The 23,170-nt window shown below is 42.1% G+C and overlaps 2 protein-coding genes across 2 annotated transcripts; both read left to right on the top strand.

Moving 5' to 3' along the window:
• The first annotated feature begins 689 nt into the window (after window positions 1-689).
• FBXO3 (F-box protein 3) lies at window positions 690-14,320 on the top strand. Its single transcript, XM_027706514.1, has 11 exons — window positions 690-832; window positions 3,463-3,552; window positions 4,330-4,493; window positions 6,079-6,193; window positions 7,712-7,916; window positions 8,648-8,693; window positions 10,119-10,203; window positions 11,034-11,156; window positions 11,574-11,689; window positions 12,078-12,268; window positions 13,282-14,320. The coding sequence occupies exons 1-10, from the start codon at window positions 723-725 to the stop codon at window positions 12,263-12,265; spliced, it is 1,242 nt and encodes a 413-aa protein (XP_027562315.1). The 5' UTR covers window positions 690-722; the 3' UTR covers window positions 12,266-12,268; window positions 13,282-14,320.
• Window positions 14,321-17,334: 3,014 nt separating this feature from the next.
• CD59 (CD59 molecule (CD59 blood group)) lies at window positions 17,335-22,571 on the top strand. Its single transcript, XM_027706516.1, has 4 exons — window positions 17,335-17,435; window positions 20,058-20,130; window positions 20,814-20,915; window positions 22,311-22,571. The coding sequence occupies exons 2-4, from the start codon at window positions 20,067-20,069 to the stop codon at window positions 22,499-22,501; spliced, it is 357 nt and encodes a 118-aa protein (XP_027562317.1). The 5' UTR covers window positions 17,335-17,435; window positions 20,058-20,066; the 3' UTR covers window positions 22,502-22,571.
• Window positions 22,572-23,170: the final 599 nt, after the last annotated feature.

The following is a 23,170-nucleotide window of genomic DNA, read 5'->3' on the forward strand; positions in this document are numbered from 1 at the left end:
ATGGAAGTATTGGAGTGAGTTCAGGGGAGGCCATGGAGTTGATAAGAGGACGAAAGTTTGGGATGTTCAGCCTGGAGAAGTTTGTGTGGAGATCTCAGAGCAACCTTTCAGTATCTGAAGGGGACCTACAGACAAGCCAGGGAAGGACTCTTTGTGAGGAACTGTAGTGATAGAACAAGGAGTAATGGGCACAGAATGAAAGAGTGGAAATTTAGGTTTCATATTAGGATGAAATTCTTCCCTGTGAGGGTGGTGAGACACCGGCACAGGCTGCCCAGAGAAGCTGTGGATACCCCAACCCTATCAGTGTTCAACCCCAGGCTGGACAGAGCTTGGAGCAACCTGGTCTCGTGGAAGGTGTCCCCTGCCCATGGCAGAGAACAAGATGATCTTTAAAGTCCTTTCCAACCCCTTATAACGCTCTACGATTTTATGACACGTTTAACCGCTGAGGCGGCACGGGGGCTGGAGGCGGCCGCCCGCCGCTGCTCGGCGGGGGTTGCACCGGGGCAGCGTGCGGGACCCTGCCCGCCCCAAAGCCCCGCAGCCCGGTCGGATGCCTTTAATCCCGCCGGGGCTGAGGGCTGAGTTCTGAGGGCTGAGTTCTGAGGGCTGAGGCTGCTGCGGGTGACGGCGAAGCCCCGCCGCGCCCAGGGGGCGCTGCCCGGGCCGTGCCGCGCGAGCGCCGCGATGGGCGGTGCGTCGCCGGGACGTCTCTCAAGATGGCGGCGCCCCCAGACATGGAGCTGCCCGCAGCCCTGAGCCTGGAGCTGCTCCCGACCGACCCGCTGCTCCTCATCCTCAGCTTCCTCGACTACCGGGATCTGGTGAGGTACGGGCGGCTCGCGGGGCTGGCACGGGCACGGCGCTCCCGAGGCTGGGTGGGAAAAGGGTTTGGCTTCCTGCGGCGGACACGGCTTGAGCACCCTTCCCTTCCAGCAGCTACGGGCTTTCCCCCGTTTTTCCTTTTTTTTTTTTCTTTTTTTTTTAAACAAATTGAGATGTTCCCTTTTACTGAGAGGGTGGTAAGACACTGGCACAGGTTGCCCAGAGAAGCTGTGGCTGCCCCATCCGTGGAAGTGTTCCAGGCCAGGTTGGACGGGGCTTGGAGCAACCTGGGAGAGTGGAAGGCGTCCCTGCCCATGGCAGGGTTGGAATTCAATGGTCTTTAAGGTCTCTTCCAACCCAAACCATTCTGCGAGTCTGCTTTTATCTCCCCCATTATATGTTGGCTTTTTTTGTACCTAAGCGAACCAAACTGAATTTGGGAAATCAGTAATGTTTTCCCCTAAAACTCTTGTGTATCCATGGGCAGACAAAGGGTGGTCTTGCTGCCAGTAAATATATTCCATCATGCGAATGAGCTTCTGTTTGACGGAAACCCAAATGAAATTATTCGGGTGACTTTTCAGGGAAGGGAAGTTGCAGGTGCTTCTTGGAAGAGTTGTGACTCACACAGTGAAGGTGAGAGTGTGGTTTTAGGTAAAACCTCACCAGTGAACTGCACGCTCTGGCAGTGATTGAAATCACTGTTCAGTCAAGGAGGGAAGAATAATTATGAATAAAATAGAATATTGCCCAAATATGGGGGTTTGGTTTGGGTTTTTTTCCCCCTCAAAAATATTAGTCAAGAATGATAAAGGCATCAGGGAGAACAAAAAAAGAGATTAAGTGTAACAAAAACTCTTAACAGTTGTTATGGATGGTTTGGTTGTAGTTGCTAATGGCGTAGTAAAGGCACTACAATTTTTGTTACGTATTTAAGAAAATAAGATGGGTTTTGCTGTGCAAAGATAGCTAAATACTGTGTAGATGTCTTATTTATAAGGTCAGTAATGGCAGTTTTGCATAACTGCCTGTTTGTAACACTCAAAGTGTTAATTGAGGAAATCTCTAGGTTGTTTATATTTACTTAAGTGACATATATACTGTGAGCATTGCAAACACTACAGTTTCCCTCTATTCCACCAGCTGGTAAATCTGGTGGTGGCCCTTAAATATTTGGTCACTTCTCAGCTTTTCTGTTGTTTATGTAATTAGTGAGAATGGCTTTAATTGCACTTTTATCACATTTTAAACCATGTGATCCTGTGATGCCTCAGTAGCTTCTTTCCTTCCAGAAGTTTACAGGCTTGATTAAAAACACCAACACAACAGATTTCTGCAAGGGCTTTGACTTTGGGGTATTTCTGTTCCCCACAGCCCATATATAACATAAATATAATAATAAAACATGTAAATATAAAAAAATCTCTGTGTCATGAACGAAGTTCTTACATATCCAAATGTCAGGGGTTGAAGTGAATGTGTTTGTGTCGTTGAGGATGCAAAGGGTAATTTCAGTACATGCAGGAGAATCACTTTGATGAGGTTGATTTTGAAATACAATTACAATTCTAGTTTAAACAGCTTATAGTGGATATGAGGGAGGAAAAAAGATGTCTCGAACAGCTGATATGAATAATTCTGTATTCTTAGTGCAAGATGCTTTGACCAGCTGTGGACTTTGGCTGATTTTACTTATAAAAGACAAGATTGAGAGTCATCTTTATCTCATTATGTAACTATGTTTTTCTTATTTACCAGTTTCTGTTCTACAGGGACAAAACACCAAAAAGTAGTAACGGAAAACTTAAGTTTGGTAACCTCATTTGGGGTATTTAGATGTTAATCACAGCCATTCACACACATTAACTGTTAGAACAAGCTACCAGAGGAAATGATGTTACCACATCTAAACTGGTGGTATCTTTTGAGGAGGTTCTTCAAAGTTTAGCTGATAATTCAGCTCAAATTCATTAAGCCAGGATCAACTTAAATGATTTCTGAGGGCTGTTTTAGACCTATATACTATAGGATTTTTAATATTTCATTTGCAGTAGTGCTTTGTAGTGCAGGATGTGATTCTTTTAACTTTCTGAAGCAGCAATGCAATGGCAAGAGCTGATATCTGGTTTTCGTTAGGGTGACCTTGCAGTATTTATTTCCAGGTTATCATCCTTTGTATTTTTCCTGTGTCTATCTTTTTTTTTCTGGTCATGAAGTTTGTTGTTTAAACAACTCAAAGTGGAAAGTAGCTTTGTAGCATTCCAACTGTATAGTTTCTGTGGCTTACTGTGGAAAAGGTAGAGCCTGACAGTCCAGGTAAGAAAGGGATTTAAATCATAGCCAGCCAGTGCTACTGGATTGCTTGCCACTGGAGGAGTGGAGTCATGCTGGAATCTTTCAAGCAGTGTTTATACTGGTGTAGGTCTACAGGATGACCTGCTTTACAAAATCACTTTGTAGAAAAGTAGTTCATGACTTACACAGCTCTCCTGAAGACTTTTAATTGTTGTAAGCACAGCTCTAAAAGGCCAGCTAGCTGACTTTCAAACTCTGCATTTATTTCACTGCTCAGTGGTTATCTCTGTTTGTTTTGCTGCTCTTCTGCAATCAATTGTAATGATTTTATATTTATAGTTGCTGCTATTTAAATCGAAGACTGAATCAGCTGTCAAACCATGATCCATTGTGGAAAAGACACTGCAAGAAATACTGGCTTATTTCAGAGTAAGTAGGGTTGTTTAAAGCCTTTTTTTCCTCTAAAAATGAATTTCTAAGACATGATAAATTATGTAAAAAAGCTTCATGAACGTGTGAGGGTTAAAAAGTTTTATGAGTGGATAGAGAAGAGTTGATGTGGAGACTTCTCAATTGTTACATTTTTATGTAGGTGTGTGAAGGTGTGCTAAATTTTGTAGCTTCAGCATTGGAGTGAGGAGTTGGAATATATCTTATCAGAGAGATGCAAGGGCTGCAACAATTTGGTGGCAAATATCCTCTGTCAGATGTTAGTCAGCACTTTTTTGACAGCCTGTCTTCCCGTAGCCTGTGAGGAAAATTCTTCGGAATTCCCTAAGAATGTGCACTGATCTGAAAAGTCACTGAGTTCTCATTTAACTCTCTGGTTTGCTCCTTAATCCTTCTTAGTGGGTGAATAAAGGAGTTGGTGACTAATGCAGTAGATAAAAAGTGTGTGTGTGAAATGTGCTGTGAATTAGCTATTCACCAGTTCCAGAATTCACTATTATACAGAATCTGTTTAAAAGGCACTCTGTGTAAAGGAGCATTGTTTCCAAATTTTCCCCTAAGTACCCCAAATGTTTCCTAATTTGGTTCCAGCTTGCTGTTGAATAGATGCTGGAATTAATTGAGTTTTTGTAGCTTCAGGTGGCACAAAGTGTTCCTGGGTTAATATTCCTGCCAAATAACAAATCCCAAATCCTTGAGTTTAGAACATGAGCTTTTCAGGCTGGTATTGAACTTATTTCCTTTGTGTCCACTTAGAGAGGAGAAAAGCCGACGGAATGAGAGCTGGAAATCCATCTTCATCAGCACCTACTCCGACCTGGGGAGATACATCCGCTACTATGCCACCCTGAAAAAGGCCTGGGATGACCTGAAGAAATACCTGGGACAGTGGTGTCCCCGCATGATCGGCTCTTTGAAAGGTACTGTCACACCTGCCTGGCTCACCCAGCTTTGTCTTTGGTTTCTATGACTGATTTTTTTTTTTTGTTTGTTAATATTTTTTAGTGTAGTAATCCCATTATTCCCAATATTACTCTGATTTTATGCGTGAGGTTTTCTTAAGACCTAATTAAAACACAGTCACGCGAAAACAGGCATTTTAATCTGAAGCCAAACAAAAAGGAAGTTGTTGTTGTTTTTTTTTTTCCCCATAGTTTTCCCTGTGGTCAAACAATAGTTTTTCCCTTTTTTTTTTTTCCCCACTTAAGATTCTATTTTCAATTTCAGTTCGTGTTTTAAGACTTGAAGTACATCCAGTGTTCTGGCTCATGAATCTTACACAGCTACAGTTGAGTTTGAGCTTTTCTGGTATAGGGACAAAAAAGACTTCTAAATTTTCAACTGCTCAGTTTTCTGTATGAAGTTGACTTTTAGCCCAAGATGTTTGATTTAACCTGATCTGTGAAATTAAAAGACAAATGATCTCTTTCCTACTTAAATCTTGAATTTTCTTGGCTTGCTGGATAGTGCTGGTTTCCTAAGTTTTGCTAAGTATTTGTGATAATAGAATATGGTTAGAACTTAATGTTTTCTTTACATTTTTGTGGAGGGGTGGTTTGAGGCTTCACTCAGGTATTCAGAACCTCTGAATTGTCAGTCAGATATTTTGTTACTAAAATAGAAAGTTGGGGGTGTTGAAGAGATTTTACCACAGTTTTACTTTCAAAATCCCTCGTAAGCAGTTTGGTGCAATGAAGCCTCTCTTTTCTACAGAAAGTCAAAAATAAATTAGAATTATCAATTTCCACACTTGTAGAGCGGTGGCAGGTTTTAGACCTTTGTAGATAAACCTTTTAGATAAAATCTTTTTAATACCCTTTGTAAGTGATATTGTTTCAAACCTTTTTAATACCTTTTGTAAGGGATATTGTTTCAATGAATTGTTAAATTATATGCTATAAATGAAACAGATAATGAATACAAAAAGGGTTTCAAAAGATTGCCAAACAAACCTTGATTGGAACAGACCACACAGGCCACCCAGTTGAATTCTGCTAGAAGTGAGGGTGTGGAAACCTGCATGTGGACGTGTAAGAATAGTTACTCTCCACCCCTTTCTGTTGTTGATATGAAAATCCCCTTGTTAAAACCCATTTATTGCTTCAAATTCCAGGTGAATGGTGGCTGCAGCCAACATATCTGTGTTACTGATTGAACTGGAAACTGAGAGAGAATGATAAAAGAGTAAAATCAATATTGCCTGAAAGTTGTAACTGGGACTCAGCTCATGACAAATTCTGGGGAAAAGGTTGATTTCACTTGATAAATACTTTGTGCTGAAGTCAGGCCTGTTGAGGTTTCACTGGCTGGAGATTGGTGCTGTCTTAAATAATCAGTTCATGTCATCATCTCCGTTCCAAATTTATGTCATATTCATTCTGTGCCACCCAGCACACAATAAAGTCACCAGATACTGACTTGAGTCTGTGTTCTTTTGATCAAGGCATCTACAAATTCCATGCTTTGTGTTGGAAATACTTGAAATAGCATTTCTTTTGTCCCCAGAGAGTGTGAGGGAGGAAGACCTGGATGCTGTGGAAGCGCAAATACGTTGCAAACTCCCGGATGATTATCGGTGTTCATTCCGCATCCACAACGGGCAGAAGTTGGTGGTGCCTGGGTAAGGAGAGAAAACTACTCACCAAGTTATTAATTTCTGTTGTATTTCTTGGACACCTTATTTATTAATGAGGTAAAATGTCTCCTGAACAGGATAAATGAAGCATTTAAATGGATTGTCACTGAGTCACCACTTGAGTGACACTTCCAGAACTGGCTGCCTTCTAATCTTGGAAGTAATTGAAAACACGGGATAGGTTTCTAATTGCTCCAATTACTCTTAAACTTCCCTGTTTCCTAGTGTAAACCTTTTTGATTTTTTGCAGTAACTCAAACTTCCAGCTGTTACGCTTTTAATCATCCCACTGCAAGTTGCTTCCCTGAAGTTTTGCTTTGTATTACAGAAGTAAATTAGCCTCTTGCACTCCTCAGACTTCATTCTTTAATACCTTTTTTTCTTTAAAATGATTAGGGAATAACTTTCAAATCAGTCATTAAGTAGAGTGAAAATGTCAGTTCTGCAAATTAAGTTTTCTCAGTAGATTTTACAATTTTATGCAGTTTCAGCATAAATCAGAAATGGAAGCAATTGTCATTGTCAGGTGCTCCAGGTTTCTGTGTTTGGATGTTGGCAGAATGTGCTAATTCCAGGCATGACTTCGTAAGGAGAAAGAGGAATGGAACCTGTTGCCCAAGATGGGATCAGCCTATGGCACACTGACATGTGGCAGCTTGCACCTGAGTCACTGCTTTCATAACACCACTGAAAGCTCAGCATCTGCAGGAGTTTGCATCTAATTTGCCTTTCCCTGGTGTTCTCAGCAGGGAGTGTGGGTGTGGAGCTATAGGCTGCAGACCTGTGTACTCTTCTTTTGGCAAGTGCACTGCCCTTGGGAGTTATCAGTTTGATCATGTTACCTTTTTTGATCATTCTTCCATTGAGTGTATGTTGCTTGGGTTTTTTATTTTCACCCTGGCTCTCATCTAACCCAACATTCCTATCAACATTAACCTTAGCTTCCAATGCTCACCTCCATTCCTAATCTCTACACCTTTCCGATTAGCACTGCTTTTTTCCAAATGCTTATTTTTGTCTTTTATATATGAGAAGAGAGACTGCTTTTACTGCTTCAACATCACTTTCTTACCGTCAAAACCAAATAAAAAATCCCATCCTTTGCTGTGATGCTTACACAAAGCTAGTTAAAAATTAGACAGTTGATGACCTTGCCGTGTCATGTTGATGAATCTTGTCTCCTTCCTGCCTTGTATGTCTGTTTATTTGTGTCTGCATGCCTTAGTTTTATACTGAAATTATAATCTCTCTGCCTCAGTGGTTATTTTGCTTCTCAGCCTTTTCTCTGAAGCACAGACCACCTCGCTCAGTGTAATTTTGATCACTGACTGTTCCTGTAGCAGCTTGGTATTGTTTATTCCATGGTAACATTGTGGATGCTTTGATAGTATCGAAATGAACTTGTACAAAACTGGAGATACAGATCACTGGCTATTATTATATTTCCCGGAAGATCACAACTTTGCCTTGTGGATTTATCTTTCCTGTTTTTGCTGTTTCCAGTCTGATGGGAAGCATGGCCCTGTCCAACCACTACCGCTCCGAGGACCTGCTGGACATCGACACAGCAGCTGGAGGGTTCCAGCAGAGGCTGGGGCTGAAGCAGTGCCTGCCCCTCACCTTCTGCATCCACACTGGCCTGAGCCAATACATGGCCCTGGAGAAGGTGGAGGGACGGAATAAATACGAGATCTTCTACCAGTGTCCAGTAAGGAACATATGTTTATACTTGCCAATGTGCTTTGCTAATGATTGATGGTGCCTCTTTGCATGTAATTGGGTGTCTGAAATATTTTATGTAGCAGAAAGTGAATACTAAGAGATGATTATTAGTTTGCCCTGAGTTACCATCTGATTATCATTGACATAAAGTTGTTAATGGCTATAGCAATTTCTATAGGTCATGATGGTGGACAAGATTAATTCTTATTGGAAGGTATCAATTTAATTTGCTCAGTTTATGGCAGGTGTGTGTATATATATGTACACACTCCCTCTTTCTGTAAGGAAGAAAAGACCTGGTGGCTTCCTTTCCACCATCCATTCACCTCAAAAGACAGTGGGATGTGTAAAGGATGGTTCTTGTAAAAAAGATAGGGATCTTCATCCTGCTGTCAAGTTTGTGGCAGTTTGTTTTCAAAGCAGGTAGTAATGACATTTATAGGGATTGTTTGATAATGGATCACTTGAAGAATGTTAAGATCCTCCTTTGTATTATGCCAAGTATTTAAACCTTCTGGTGCTGCTTGGGAACTTGGAACATTCCTCAAACACTTCTATTTTGGTTCATCTGTGGACAGCCCTGCTGTGTTAAGCAGCCAGATTTTAGGTTTAGCGAATACTGGGAAAGTGTTCCCATTGTTATATTTCAAGTATTGAATTTGAACCTTGTAAGTGCAATGCTCTCTTTCTAATATATCCTTAAACTTTCCCTTTTAGGACCAAATGGCTCGAAATCCATCTGCTATTGTTATGTTCATTACAGGTAATATTTTCTACTAAAACTTGCCCTTCTGTGTGTCTTTTATGCAAATCAGTCACTTTCTAACCTGTCTAACAAGGTGAGCAAAACCTCTGTTAGCTGTCATGGGGTGATGTCAGTGCTTATTAAATACAACACCCAAGTGGACAGAAAGATTTTATTTTCTTTTATTTTTCCCCAGTAGTTTTTGCAACCATGTGAGAGGTTGAAAAAATCTGGTAGTTGTGGTTATGTCAAATTTAATTCCTTTCAGTGGCAAAGAAGACATGTAACAAGTGTCACCAAAGTTAATACTAAAATTTAGCCTCTTACATTTCTTATTACAGGGAGAAGCCACACTGGGCAATGCTATACCTTGGGTAGAAGGTAGTCAAACTCTTAGCCACGTCAATTTGAGGAAACCTTTTTAGGTGTTGCTGCTTGTGGGATGGTCCAGCTTATTTCAAAGTATTCCACTTGGCTGGAAGGGTTAATCTTGGCTTACCACAGGGTGGAGGAGAAGCTTCACACACAGCATTTCTCTTGAAGGTGGCAGGTAAATTGATCCAATTTCTCTATCTGGAGTTACTTTACACAAGGTTTGCATTTTGTGGATTAGTGGTAGAAAGGAGGATAATAAACATGGAGTCCCTTAGACTTCCAGAAGGGCAAAGGACAGCACACAGAGCTCGTGCTCAAAGGAAGAAGTGGTAGGCACACTTAATCTAACAGGAGTGGGAGCACTTGATAACACATCAGTGAAGGTGAGGATAATAATTTCTCAGTATTTCAGCTTAAATCCAGTTTTGAATCACAAATATTGACAAACAGCTGAACTCTTCTATAGAGCTCTGTATTGCAATGCTTGGAAGATTTATGGCTGAGAAATTCTGTGTGTGAAACTCTGAGAGTTAAATGTGACATCTTGAGTGTCTGCTTAGCAATCAGGCCGTTCCAAAAGAATGGCTGTGGGTGTATGAGAAGGTGTTCTCAGACAATGGCTCCAATTGTATGAAAATCCCAGGCTCTTTGGAATGACACACAGCTTTAGTCTTCTGGGATTGTAGCAGGAATTGGAGGGTGTCTGACTTATCACTCTTTTTAAGGAGAGGAAATTCTGCACCTTGCTGGCATGTTTTTTAGAAACTATTCATATGGAAACCAAATAGTGAGACCGTGATCATAATGTGAAAGTATTATAGTTAAGGGATTCTTTGTTGGCTGTGTGATTTCTGGAGTATGCACTCTTAACTCCTAATTCTTGGTTGGTTCCTGCAAATTATCCTTGCTGGTAGGATGAACTGGAGTATTGACTGGCTCATCTAAGGAAGTGAGAGTTTGTTATAAAAATATTCAAAGCTTTAAACTTTTTCCTTGAGGTATTTACTGTAACGTGCTCAGTGGTACATTTACCTGTCCTTATGAATGCTTTTTTTCTTTGGTATGTAGGTACATCCTACTTGGAATGGTTTACATCCTATGTAAACAAAGTTGTAACTGGAGGTTATCCCATCATCAGAGACCAGATTTTCAGGTACCTTGACTGGCATTTATAACCTCAGTGCAAGGTTTTGAAGCTGCTTCTAGAATTCTGACCTCTTTCCAAGTAGTTTTTGGTGTCTGAGACAAAAGCTGATGGTGGAGAGAGGAAAAAGGACATGAAACTTCCTGAAAATAAAGCTGTAAAACAGCAACCTCATTTTTTTAACCAGAAGCTTCAGAGCTTATAACTTTGCATTAATGGGACCAGAATTTTGCATAAGAGATCTGAAGTTTAGTGAACAGCAAGATATTCTGTGTGCCATGAGTGTGTTGCTGTTACAGGACTGTTCTGAGTTATTAAACAACCAATTGTTTCAGCAAATTGGTCTTTAAAATGACACTTGAGTATGCAATAAACAGGACTTGACCTGGTGTTTGAATCTTCTTGCACTTGCAATTTCTTCTAAATACAATCAAGAACCTTAGTTCTATCTAACTGTGATGCTGTAGAACCAAGTTCTTGATCTGTAAATTAATTTGCTGTTAGAATTTCTAGGTTTTGTTCTTTGAACAGCAGAACAACACAACCTTATTAAACAAGCGTGTTTTCATTGACTTCAGATCAAACAATGCACCGAACTTGGTGCAAGTGTTAATGGAGTTCCAAAGAGAAGCACAGCTTCTTAGGTGATGAGGAATTACACGTCATGGAGACACTGCACACACCCATCCTTTATTTTACTGCTTAATGAAAGGTTAAAAATTACATTTAACTTAGCATCACAGTGTTCTTATTAGTAATTAACTAATTGCTTTCCATGTCTGTTTTTCTGTATTGAATGTGCAGAGCTCTTTGCAGAGTTAATGTTTTCCTCTTTGTAGGTATGTGCATGATAAAGAATGTGTTGCTACCACAGAAGATATTACTGTGTCTGTGTCCACCTCTTTTCTGCCTGAACTCAGTTCTGTACATCCACCACATTATTTCTTCACTTACAGAATCAGGTAAAAATTGAATAAAATTGAATTATTTCTTTTAGCACAGGATAGATCTATGCAATCTCCAAAGCATCAGTTGTTGCAAATTTATGCCCAGCATTCAAAACAGTTCTAAAATGAAGAGGATGTGCCCAACATGCTGTACTTTATTATAAAACACACTAAATTATTACCTGGTCAGGTGGTAATTGGAAAAGCACAGTGGGGTGGGGGGGAGAGAAATTACAAGCAGCTCTTGTGATTTAGAAAGGGGTAAGTAACAGAGTGAAGCAGGGGCATGGAGATGGATCCTGCCAACTGAGTCAGGTTACTTTATCTTAATGGGTTTTTTTTCCCAGCTTACTTTGAGATCCTAAGGGCACTTAAAGAATTTCTGAAGTGTGGGAAAGTAGTTTTGTAACCATTGTGTCCTTTGGCTTCTAGAATTGAAATGTCCAAAGATGCTCTTCCTGAGAAGACGTGTCAGCTGGACAGTCGATACTGGAGAATAACAAATGCCAAAGGGGATGTGGAAGAAGTCCAAGGTCCTGGAGTAGTTGGTAAGTGAAAGATTGCTTTTCCTAAGCTAATAGAGGGAATATTTAATGTATTTATTATGAAAATTCTGTTATTAGCTGTTGGTCAGGGTAGTAGTTTTATGGTTTGTATGAAAATCATTTTGTTGCTTGAGAGAAAAAGATATGCATCCATCTGTTTTGGCTTTAAAGTTGGTTTGTAAGGGATATCTGAACATCCTGCTACTTCACTGCTCTTCAGACAGTTTGGTTTTTTTTTTGAATATCAATAATTGCTGAAAGTCATTTATGCATCCCCTGGAATATAAAATGAGCTGCCTGATTATGTTGTGGAGTGCAAGTGCTTTAGCAAACTGCTAAATTGTAGTTCTACTTCAGTCCTTACCATTTTGATTTAATATTTTACCAACAGGGGAGTTTCCAATTATCAGTCCAGGGAGAGTCTATGAATACACCAGCTGTACTACGTTTTCCACAACATCTGGATACATGGAGGGCTATTACACCTTCCATTGCCTCTATTACAAGGACAGATTCTTTAATGTCACAATTCCCAGATTTCATATGGTGTGTCCAACATTCAAGGTGTCTACAGCATGAATGGTAAGTGGAGATGCAGTTTTCAAAGCAGCTCCAGACAGACCATGAATGATATTTCAGATATTTTGCCTACAAAGATGATATTGCAGGAGCTGTTTGGATTTCAGAGTTCTTTAAGAGGTTCTTTCTTGAAAGGCTCTTTGAAGTGTGGTCTGTATGACCACACTCATCTGTTTTAGCTTTAATAACGTGTCTGCTTTTTTCAGACAAGTTCCAGTTAATGGCAGTTTAAAAGCTGTACAGTCTGTGTGATGTTCATTAGTTCTTGCTGAAAGTGCATTTCATAAAGTGACTTTGCAAATCACCAAGATGATTCACTTGCTGTTAATTATAATGTAATTTTAGTTTGGAGATTGCAAGTTAGTTGTATCATTTCTTCCTTTTCTTTGGCACATTTAGAGAAGAATCCTTGATGTATTTTATTCCTAGTTTTTGTGCAAGCACTGAGTCTTTCCTCAGGGGTAGGCATTGTGCACTTTCTCAGGTTTATCCCAGGATTTGAGACACACATTCCCAGTGGCTCTAACAGGAGATGCCAGCAGATGTCGTGCTTCTAACAGAAAGTGACATCTCTTAACTCTTGCTTACAGTTTTGGGAGCTGAAACCTCCTTCCCTTCAGCTGACTGTAAAAATAATTTGCTTTTCTCTGTTGCTTTACCTCTGTTTTAAAGGTAGCAATGATCCTTTTGTTTTTAAAATAAATAAAAGACAACCTAAGCCACCAAGAAAATGAATAGAGCTGAGATACTGAATTGGGGCTTACATAGTGGTAGATATGGAATGATGAAACCTAATGGAGATTTACTGAGTTAAAGGTCAAGTAACTTGGTAAAATGATGTCTTTTGCAAATTAAACTTAGCAATTGTAAGGAGCTGGTTTTAGGACATGGATCTCAATGTTTGCTTCAGTTCATCGACGTGATAATGCAGATCAGATTTTTCTTGGCAGTTGTTGGTGCTTTCTTATAACTGGAAGAGGAGATTTTAATTAAACCATGGGTGTGTTTTGTATTAGGAAACAAATCCTAATGAGCCTGCAGTGGATGAAGACGAAGATTCCACAGCCACTGGTGACACTGAAGATCGACCCAGGGTGTTGGACATTCCTGAGCCCTCTGGGCACTGCCCACATCATACCTGATGGGATTTCTCCCAAACAAACTGTTTCCGGAAAGCTTCTGGAGCTGAACTCTTTGGGGCTAGTGCATAAGAATATTTCTGACAATTGTAAATGAACTCTCTGTTGCACATCAGGGCAACTAGCATGAATGTTGGTGCCAGTTCCAAGATCCATTAGAGTATAACTTTTTTTTTTCCTGGTTTGGAAACGGGAGTGGAGGGAGGGGACAGAGGGAGGGAAAGGAAGAGAAAGGTGTTTGGGCTTTGTCCACTTTTTTCTGAAGTGTGAAACAGCTTGATAGTCCAAGGTAATCATATCTTACATTTTTAAACTATTACCTATTTATGATCATACTGGAAATAGGGTGTGGGGGGTTTGTTTTTGTACAAGCATTTAAAATTAGCATTTAAAATCAGCAATAGACAAGATGGCAAAAAAGGCGTATTCTATTGTTCTTGCTCATGAGTTTCTGCTCTGAATAACTAAGAATGAAACTTGCAGTTTGGTCTGTATATCCTATTTGGGTGAGTTTAGGTGCTCTTATGCTATTTTTTTTTTTAATCAACATAGGAATAGCAGAAAATTCTGGTCATCAAATGCATAAATTAGGAGTGAAACTGGCCTTATTTTTAGACAATCTGTTTGTCAGCTTAATTTTATGCTAAGTGACTCTGGTTGGATAATGCCTCTGGGAATGTAGTGTCCATGCATAAATCTGCCACTTGTTGACCAAGAAACTTCTCAATCACTACAAAGGATGGATTTGTAAATATATTTTGAGGGTTTTTTTCTTTATATGATGTTTGCTGTTGTCATAGGTGACCAATTTATGTTAAGTATATTTCCCTAAATCCTCTGGATTTTTGTAACTACAAAATAAAAATAAAAAAGAAAAAAAAAGAAAAACAAAAAAGAGAGGAGCCTGACAGAACACTAGATGATTAGACACTTTATATTTAAAGAAGTATCTGTTTGCTTTATCAGTTTTACTTTGTTTCTGTTGTCATTAATAAACAATTTAACTGCCTCCTTCGCTCTCAAGGTCTACATGGCACTGTTCTTGCCAAGACTTGGGCAATAATTATGTGACAGCAGTGCTGGAGTAATTTCTTTTTGACAGGCAGAATTAGTAGCTCCTGTGAGGGGAAAAAAAATATTGTGGTTCCAGCTCAAAGTTTCCATTATTGACTAATTGCAGCTTTTTTTAACAAGTCCAGGTATTGGACTATCCACGTGCTCAGCTTTCTGAAGTGCCACACAGCACTTCCACAAGGTAGATATTGAGTATGATCCCTACAACAGGCATTCAGGTGGAACATCTGGAGAGGCAAAACCAACTTGTGTTGTCCCTCACAGGAGAGAGAATTGCCGGAGTGGTTCCAAAACGTTGCCATTGTGAGTATGCTCAGTATTAGCTGGGAGGGGAAGATGTGGTCTAATGCCTTTTCACAGAAATTTCATCAAGGATCGGTGAAAAAAGGTTTTAGTGGGACTAGAACTTTTCTCCAGGGCTGTCAGTCTGTTGTGTCTTTTTAAGGACAAGATAACCCTCATGGCTGGAGGCCTTTCCTGGGAGGATTCCTACCAGGATCTGTATGTTCTAGTTCAGTGTAATCAACATGGGACTCTGCACAAACGCTGCCAACCCTTGGCAATTTCACTTTTTTTTTTTTTAGGGAGTGGTTCTTGGGTTGTTAAAGATGAGCTGTAATAATTGCTGTCTGTGGGAGAAGTCACGATACAGGACAGTGCTGTTCTCTCAGCTGCAGTGGGGGGGTGTGAGGCCTCTGCTGGTGGCCAGGGGTGTCAGTGGAGTGAGGAGGGAAGCAGGGAAGTGACAAGTTGCTGTTACTGCTCCAAACAGTTTGTGTTTGTGACAGGGAGGTTATCTCTTTGCTCTAGGCAGCTATTTTAGCACAGGGCGTATTCGCCCGGAGCTGCCAAAAGCGTTGTAGCTCTTCAGGATGTGCATTTGAGGTGGGGCGGAAGGCAGTGGCTCTCCCCACCCCTCCCAAAACTGAAGGTAATGCCAGGGAGGTGTGAATCACAGAATCCCAGGATCGATGGGAAGTGAAAAAGAGCAGCCAAGACCGTTGAGGAAAACAAGGAGTTGGTGATTTTCCTCAGCACTGCTGGGCTGTCAGAATTTTCACAGAGCAGCAGGAGAGAATTGAGTGAGATCCTGCAGGTTTTGGGCAGGTATAACACCCACCACACAGTGCATCCAGCTGCCAGATTCTTCCTGTGGTCACTGTAATCCAAGATCTGTCATCAGATTATAACACTCAACACAGGAATGTCCTTCGCTTCCTTCGGCCACCATCCTGCAGGTGCAGCCTGAAGTTCTGCCACCTTCTGGCTCAGATCTGACTCTGTTAGGACTTCACCTGGCAAGGTAAAACCAGCCCTGTTAACCCTGGCACATCCAACACAAATATGAAACTAATCTCATCCGTTTTCTGTCCATGGAAGAGCCCTACACTGATAGTCTCTTTATAACGGTAAGATTCCTTCAGCATTTTTGTGGGATTTTGCTGGTTGAATGATTTAATGGAGAGGACCTTTGGCCATGATTTCCTTGCTATGACTCCACCACATGAGAGAAAAACAAGTGCTGTGCTGGACAGTTGAAAAAAAAAACCCAACCAAAAGTTGCTGTGCAAGTTATTCCAGGGCTAGTTTTAGTTTTTCCTGACGTTGTTTAATCCCTCAGAGTTTATGCAAAGAATGTAAGAGGAAAAATTCAGCTGGAGTTGGAAATACTAGATAAATGTGTGCCCTGTTGGAGGGACTGGTGACAGATTTTGGGAAGGAAAAACAGGTAAATGTTCAGCTTTGGCTGCAGTTCCTTGTTCCCAGTTCCTCATTTAACTGAATTAATAAGGGATTTTTTCCTATCAAGTATTGATTGGGTGGATCCTCACTTAATAAATTGCACCCAATAACCCACAAGTATCTTACCCTTTTATAATTTTGCTTTTATTTATGGCTTAAACAGAGGTAAAATCTTTTAGACATTTATAAGATCGTAATCTCAGGTGACCGATAATCATCTTACCACATCAACAGAATATAACTTTTGAGTGATTTGGGATTTGCTTTAGGTTTAGCAAATAAATTGGCAGTTTTGGTGTGGTAACAAAAATAAATCCAAGATTCCTTTTGAAATACAACTGGTAGTTACATGTGTTTAATATTGTACTCAAGTTGGCACTCAACTTTTTTTTCTAAATAGCACTGATCTAAGTCTCTTAATGTAACAAAACCCCCCTTTTGGTGTCCTCAACTACATTTCTGTTGCTCTTCTTCAGTGTTTTTCTAGGTTGTAAATGTTTAGCTCCATATTCAGCCGCCTCTGGAGGAAACTGCCACTTTCCATTCCGGTTTTGTTCCTTTGTATGTTCTCAAAGTCTTGTTTTCCCTAATCTATTAATTCCCACCATAAGGCCCTGGGGAGACCTTAGAACACTTTCCAGTGCCTCAAGGGGCTCCCAGGGAGCTGGAGAGAGACTTTGGGCAAAGGCTTTGAGTGATAGGACAAGGAGGAATGGGTTCCCATTGCCAGAGGGTGGGTTTAGACTGAATATTGGGGAGAAATTCTTTGGTGAGAGGGTGGTGAGGCCCTGGCACAAGTTGCCCAGAGAAGCTGTGGCTGCCCCATTCCTTGGAAATATTCCAGGACAGGTTGGACGGGTCTTGGAGCAACCTGGACCAGTGGAAGGTGTCGGAGTTGGAAAGAGACGACCCTTAAGGTCCCTTTCAACCCAAACCATTCTAGGGCTTGACCACGAGTGGCGATGCATGACAGGCTTCGAGAAGAACGCGCGTGACGTCGGCAGCCGCGTTCCTAAAAACCCTTCTCGGCCTGTGGAAGCAGCGACTGCGCAGCTCCCGCCCGCTCCCGCTCCCTTGGGATCGCTCCTCCCGCCCTCGGCGCCCCGTCACCGGGAACCCAGCGCTCCGCCCCGCCCCGGGGGCGGCACAGGCGGGCCGGGCAGCGCCGCAGCCCCCGCTCCCCTCACACCGAGCGGCAGCAGGTGCCGGGCGAGGTGAGCGGCAGCGGCCAGCGGCGGTGTGGGGAGAGGAGTGTGGGGGGAGGGAAGACTTTTCCCAGGAACTGCGGAGGTTTGGCTTGGCAGTGTGGTGTTTACGCCGTTTTTAAGGCGGTGGTGTTTTGCCCGTGCCCGGGGCTGTCCTGAGTCACGGCGGCGGAGCGACCGCACCGCACTGCGCTAACGCGGGGCGGCCGCGGGGCCGGGGCGCTGCGGGCACCCCTCGAGCGGCCCCAGAGAGCCGGGGAAGGGAGCCGGGGGCACCTGCGGGGGGTCTGGGCACGGGAACCAGTGACCTGGGCAACTGCGCAGCGCGCTGCTCCCCGCAGGAATGGGGCTCATGGTGCTGTTCCCTGTTCCCTGCAGGGGCTTTGTGGTGCTGTTTTCCTGGTCCCCGCAGAGATGGAGTTTGTGATCCTGTTCCTTGGTCCTCCCAGGGATGGGGTTTTTGGTCCTGCTCCCTGGTCTCCACAGGGATGGGGTTTTTGGTCCTGTTCCCTGGTCCCCGCAGGGATGGGGTTTGTGGTCCTATTTTCTGGTTACTGTACAGATGGGGATTTGTGGTCCTGTTCTCCCATTCTCTGGTCCCCACGGGGATGGGGTTCGTGGTCCTGTTCCTCTCTTCCCTGGTCCCCTGCAGGGATGGGGTTCGTGGCCCTGTTCCCCTTCTCTGATCCCCGCAAGGATGGGGCTTGTGGTCCTTGTCCCCTAGACATCCTGCAGGAATGGGGTTTGTGGTCCTGATCCCTGGTCCCTGCAGGGATTAGGCTCGTGGTGCTGTTCCCTTTTTCTTGCCCCTTTCTGTTATAAATTGTAATTTATGATGGCAGTAGCGGCAGGTTTGTCCACCTGCCCTCTCCCAGGTGGGACTGCAGAGAAATTCTGTTTCACAACGAGGCACTGAGCCTTTCATTGCAGTTGTTTTTTGTCATTGAGGTGGGGTGGATGCTTGGGTTAAAACAGCAATTTAGGAAATTCAGTCTAGGATATGTTTTTGGCTTTATTTCTTTTAAGCCACGATGTGAATTGCTGTCCCTATATACTATTTTATTTTTTTAAGCTGAAGTTTTCCTGGTTTTAAGCTAAAGTTTTCCTCTCTGTCATTCTGGAGTACAGAAACAATTACTCATTTCACAAAAACAGATTGGTTGAATTACTACTGGCCCTCATGATTTTTATTCATTTGCCTTATATTTATTCTGGTCATGACTTGGTTTTGCTAAAAGGCGAGACTGTTTTCCCGTGCTGACACATTGGGTGACTGAGGACTCCTGGAAGATGGAGAGATTCCCAGGGAGGTTCTGTTTGCTGTCCAGAATGGCTCTTGCTGTAACCACCAGACCAACAGCCCTTCTGCAGATTCACGTCACTGTGGGATGAGCCTGTGGCCTTGAAGGGCTTCTTTTGCAAAGTTGTTTACCACAGAAAAATCAACTCATCTTGCACATTATGGTTATGTTTTTCTTAGTTTTCCTGCTCTGCAGTGGGTCATACAGACAAGAAAAAAAAGGTAGTGGCCCTTTTTTTTTTGTTGCGTTTTTTATTTTGTTAGACGCGGGTTTTTTGTTGTTGTTGTTGTTGTATGGGATTTTTTTTTTGTCAGTAGAAAAATTAAAAAGGGTTGAGAAGCATTTAAATATTGTTTTGCTATGAAACCATCTTTTCAGTCTTCTGGGAGGAAAAAACTCCAGCCTAGCATGGTTATGGCTGCATGGAGAAATAGCTTCAAGCAGAATTAACAGGGTCAAGAGCAGTGATATGATGATTTTATCATGTGTAAAACTTGTTTTCTGAATACCTTTAATATTTTTGGACTTTCAATCCCTCTTGGGCTTTGAAGACAAACATAAAATCATGCCCTCCTAGCGCAAGTATGGTCCCCCTCTCCCCCCTGTGCCTGCTTGATGCCTTCTCTGAATATCCTACTCTGCAATAGCAGAGATTTTTTAGTGGGAGCTGTGATTGCAGTTCAGACTCTGTGCAGAAATCTGTCTAGTAACTCCTGCTTTGGAGCTGCCTGGGTTCAAATGAAATCCTGCTCTTCCCATCTCCCTGCTGCCCGTGGATTGCAGCAGTCATGGAGACCTGAGCCATCGCTGCAGGCACTCGGTGGGTTATTGAATATGTCAGTCCCTCAGGGAGAGGGAGAGATTTTGGGAGAGGACAGGCAAAAGCTCCTTTAGAACAGCCAAACCTCTTGCAACACCATGAGAGAAGAAAGGAGCACAGTCTGGCTCCAGGGTTATTGGGGAATTGCTGTAAAAGAAAAAGCATTTGAGACATAAATGGCCTTTTTTTTGTTGTTGTTAGGTGCATTTGTAGCTGTGAGGAATAGGGAGACCTGTTGAATGGTGTAATCAGAAAGGAGAAATGAGACCCATCTGAGCCTGTCAGGGCTCAAATATCAATTCTCAGAATAAAAATCCTGTTCTCAGAATAAAAAATCCTCTCTTGGAAAGTGCAGTTATTTTTCTCTCGTCTCTTCCTGTTTCTCCTGGCCAATGCTTCCAGTTTCATACTGAAGTCTCGAAGCCTGGATTCCTCACTGGGGATTTTGCTAGTTCCACGTGGCTTTTAAATATAATTAACATGTAACATCTCTTTATGCCTTCAAACTAGGGAGGAAGCATGACCAAGATGAACTTCATCCTGTTAACCGCCTGCATTGTTCTGGTTGCTTTTTGTAGTTTTGGTGAGTAGAAGGGAGAGACCTTCCTATGTAATGTTGTGACAGAGGCTGAGAAAGTCATGGCAAAAACACCAGAGAAGGAAAAATAGCCTGGATTATTTCATACCACTTTGGGGAATGACAGTGACCTTTGAAGCAGGGCTTAGTTTCTCTCAGTTTCCGATTGTCTTGGGTCAGAAGAGAGAATGAGGATGTGATGCTGCTTAAAACAGCAACAGACTGTGGTGGTTTGCTGCTGGAAGACTGGGTGTCTGTTGTGTGATTTGGAAACCAGTTTGTAGTATGAGAGAGAGAGATGAAATAAAATAGGGATAGAATAAAATTGTGCTGAAAGTGTCATTGCCTGTCCTTTCCTGCCTGGAAAAGGCAGTCTTTTAAGAGCAGATAAAAGAAGCAAAAATTTAATACCTTGTTCTGGAGGCATATAACGGTGCTTTTAAAAATGACATGAGTACATGCTTCAAAATCTGCCTTTCAGAATTGCCTGTCTTGATTTGTACAACTGACATAAGCTCGATTTTAGCTGAAGTCTTGAGTTTAATAATTATAGCTTGAGTTTAATAACCAGGCATTTGTTTTGTGACAGTTAGATGCAGACAGTGATTATTATTTTTTTTGTTTGTTTTTAATGCTGCTGCTGTCTCAGTACTTGATTATTCAGTAAAGATAAACCCTTGTTCTCTTAGGTTCTACCCTAAGATGTTACCACTGCGAGAACAGCCCTTCCTTGTGCAGGTCCAACAGCACTTGCTTAACGAATGAAGATACTTGCTTGCAGTTGAAATTTGGTATGTATGGTGTCCCACAGACCTAAAATAAACACAACTTGTATCAGTTTTCATCACCTGTGCATCTCTAATCTGGCCTTAGTATGCATTTCTAAGCCTCATTTAAAAGAAGGTTGCAAATCCTTTTGAAGGTCATGCTTATATCCAAGCAACTGATAATGTAATGATGATTTAGGCAGTTGATTTATAGTTGTACAAGCACATATACAGATATCTGTATATCTAGATTTAAGAAACAAATAAACAAAGAAACAAACAAAAACCCACCCGAAGGAGCTGGAAAAAAATAGAAGACGGCACTGACTTTAAAATACAAACCTTTTGCCCTGAATTTTTATTGTGCTTTAAGAACAGATAAAGAATGTGCAGCCCACAAAATACACCTAAAGATGAAGACTCTGTTGTTTATGAATTGTCACTACTAAAATAAATTTGCTTTTCCTGAGGGTGAAGGAATCCTCATAGACTCGCAGAACGGTTTGGGTTGGAAGGGACATTTAAAGATCATCTAGTCCCATCCCCCTGCAATGAGCGGGGACATTCTCAACTAGAGCAGGTTGCTCAAAGCTCTGTCCAAGCTGGCCTTCAGTGTTTCCAGGGAAGGAGCATCCACCCCTCTGGACAACCTCTGCCAGTGTTTGACCACCCTTATGTGCTCTTCAAGCTCTGTCTCCTGCATATTCTTCCCTGCAAGGGCTGTAGAGCCCTGCCACAGGCTGCCCAGGGTGGTGGTGGAGTCACCATCCCTGGGGGGATTTAAAAGCACGATTTATTGAATCCAACATCTGCATTTCTCTTGGATTGCTGGTGATAAATGCAGGAACTGGTGATAAATACAGGAACTGTGGAGTAGCTCCATGGAGTGCTGACAACACCATTGCAATCACAAGCTTAATATCCCAGATCACCACACAGCATAGCTGAGGGTGCAAGACTTAGCAAAAGGTGTCCCTTCTGGGGAGGGTGAGGAGGACAAACCCACCCACCAGTCCCTGCAATTTCATGTCTCATCCCCCAGTTATTTTCTGTGCATTTTACACCTTATTAACCACTGTTGTGCAAAGTGCTGTGGGTGGGAGTGTGGTCAAACCTTCCCTGCCTTTATGGGCACGTGGTAAGGGTTATTTCTTGGTAGGAGGTGGACAAAACATTTGTGGGTATCAGGTGTAAGTGAGGCTGCAGAGTTTCCACCTCACTCCACATTCATCCCCGATGCCATGGCAACACAGACCACCAGACCTCCATCCAGTTGCTGTGTTTACACCGTGTCACATATTGAGCTTTGCATTTTCTCCAGTGTTTTGTGCTTCCAACACCAGGCAGTGCTTTTCTCTGTACCAACAATGGTATTACTGTCAATATGCTCTTAATCTGTTTAATTTTTTTTTTCCATAGGTAAATTGAGAACTTTCTCCTGCTGGAAGTATTCCCAGTGCAAAATGAATGAAATTGCCGAATCCTTCCAGCTGGATAATTTTGAATTCTTCTGCTGCCAACACGACCTGTGCAATGAGGGGGCCATTACTGGGGTTAACAAAGCCTTCAGTGTTGCCTCTGTAATGGCCATGTTATGGATGCTCCTGTAATAATCCTGATTCCTATGCTGTACTTCCAAGCTGAAATTACACAAAACCATTAACTCTTTTCTATATTGTACTTCTCACATTTTCAGTTCCTATCTGTGGGCAGAAACATTACCTTTCCATTCTAAATTCTGTTTCCTGAGGTTTTATCTGTTAAATCACTGTCTCCACTCATGGGAAGGAGATGTGTGCTGTTACCAGTTACTGAGGTGTTTTGATCTATCCCCATATTCATGGGGAAGAGAACTTATTAGGAAGTAGTGTTATTATGTGGAGAATTGGGGCAAACTCCAGTGGGTGATGTGAAAGAGAAGAAACACTACAGTTTTTCTGCTGGAAACCATCATATTTTTACTGTCCTATCATCATCATGGCTAGGCTTCGCGAACGAAGATTTGGGAAGGGCTCTACCCACGTTTTTTGCAAGCGCGTTGGTGGCTAAAAAGGCCAATACGAGATAGACACGTCCTGATTTGAGTTCTGACTGGCCGATGATGATGTGTACTGTCCTATAAACTGTAATTATTGGGTGGCATTTCTGTGGGGTTTGGTTTGTTTTTCTTTGGATTTGCGCTCACCACAAGAAGTGTTGGCTCATAAGTATGACCTTGCTGCAGGCTTCTGAGGATGGAAATATTCAGTTTAAAGTAATGTAGACTCTTTGTTTCCATC

This window comes from Neopelma chrysocephalum, unplaced genomic scaffold (genome assembly GCF_003984885.1).
Source record: "Neopelma chrysocephalum unplaced genomic scaffold, ASM398488v2 Primary Assembly neopelma1_381, whole genome shotgun sequence".
Classification (NCBI taxonomy): domain Eukaryota; kingdom Metazoa; phylum Chordata; class Aves; order Passeriformes; family Pipridae; genus Neopelma; species Neopelma chrysocephalum.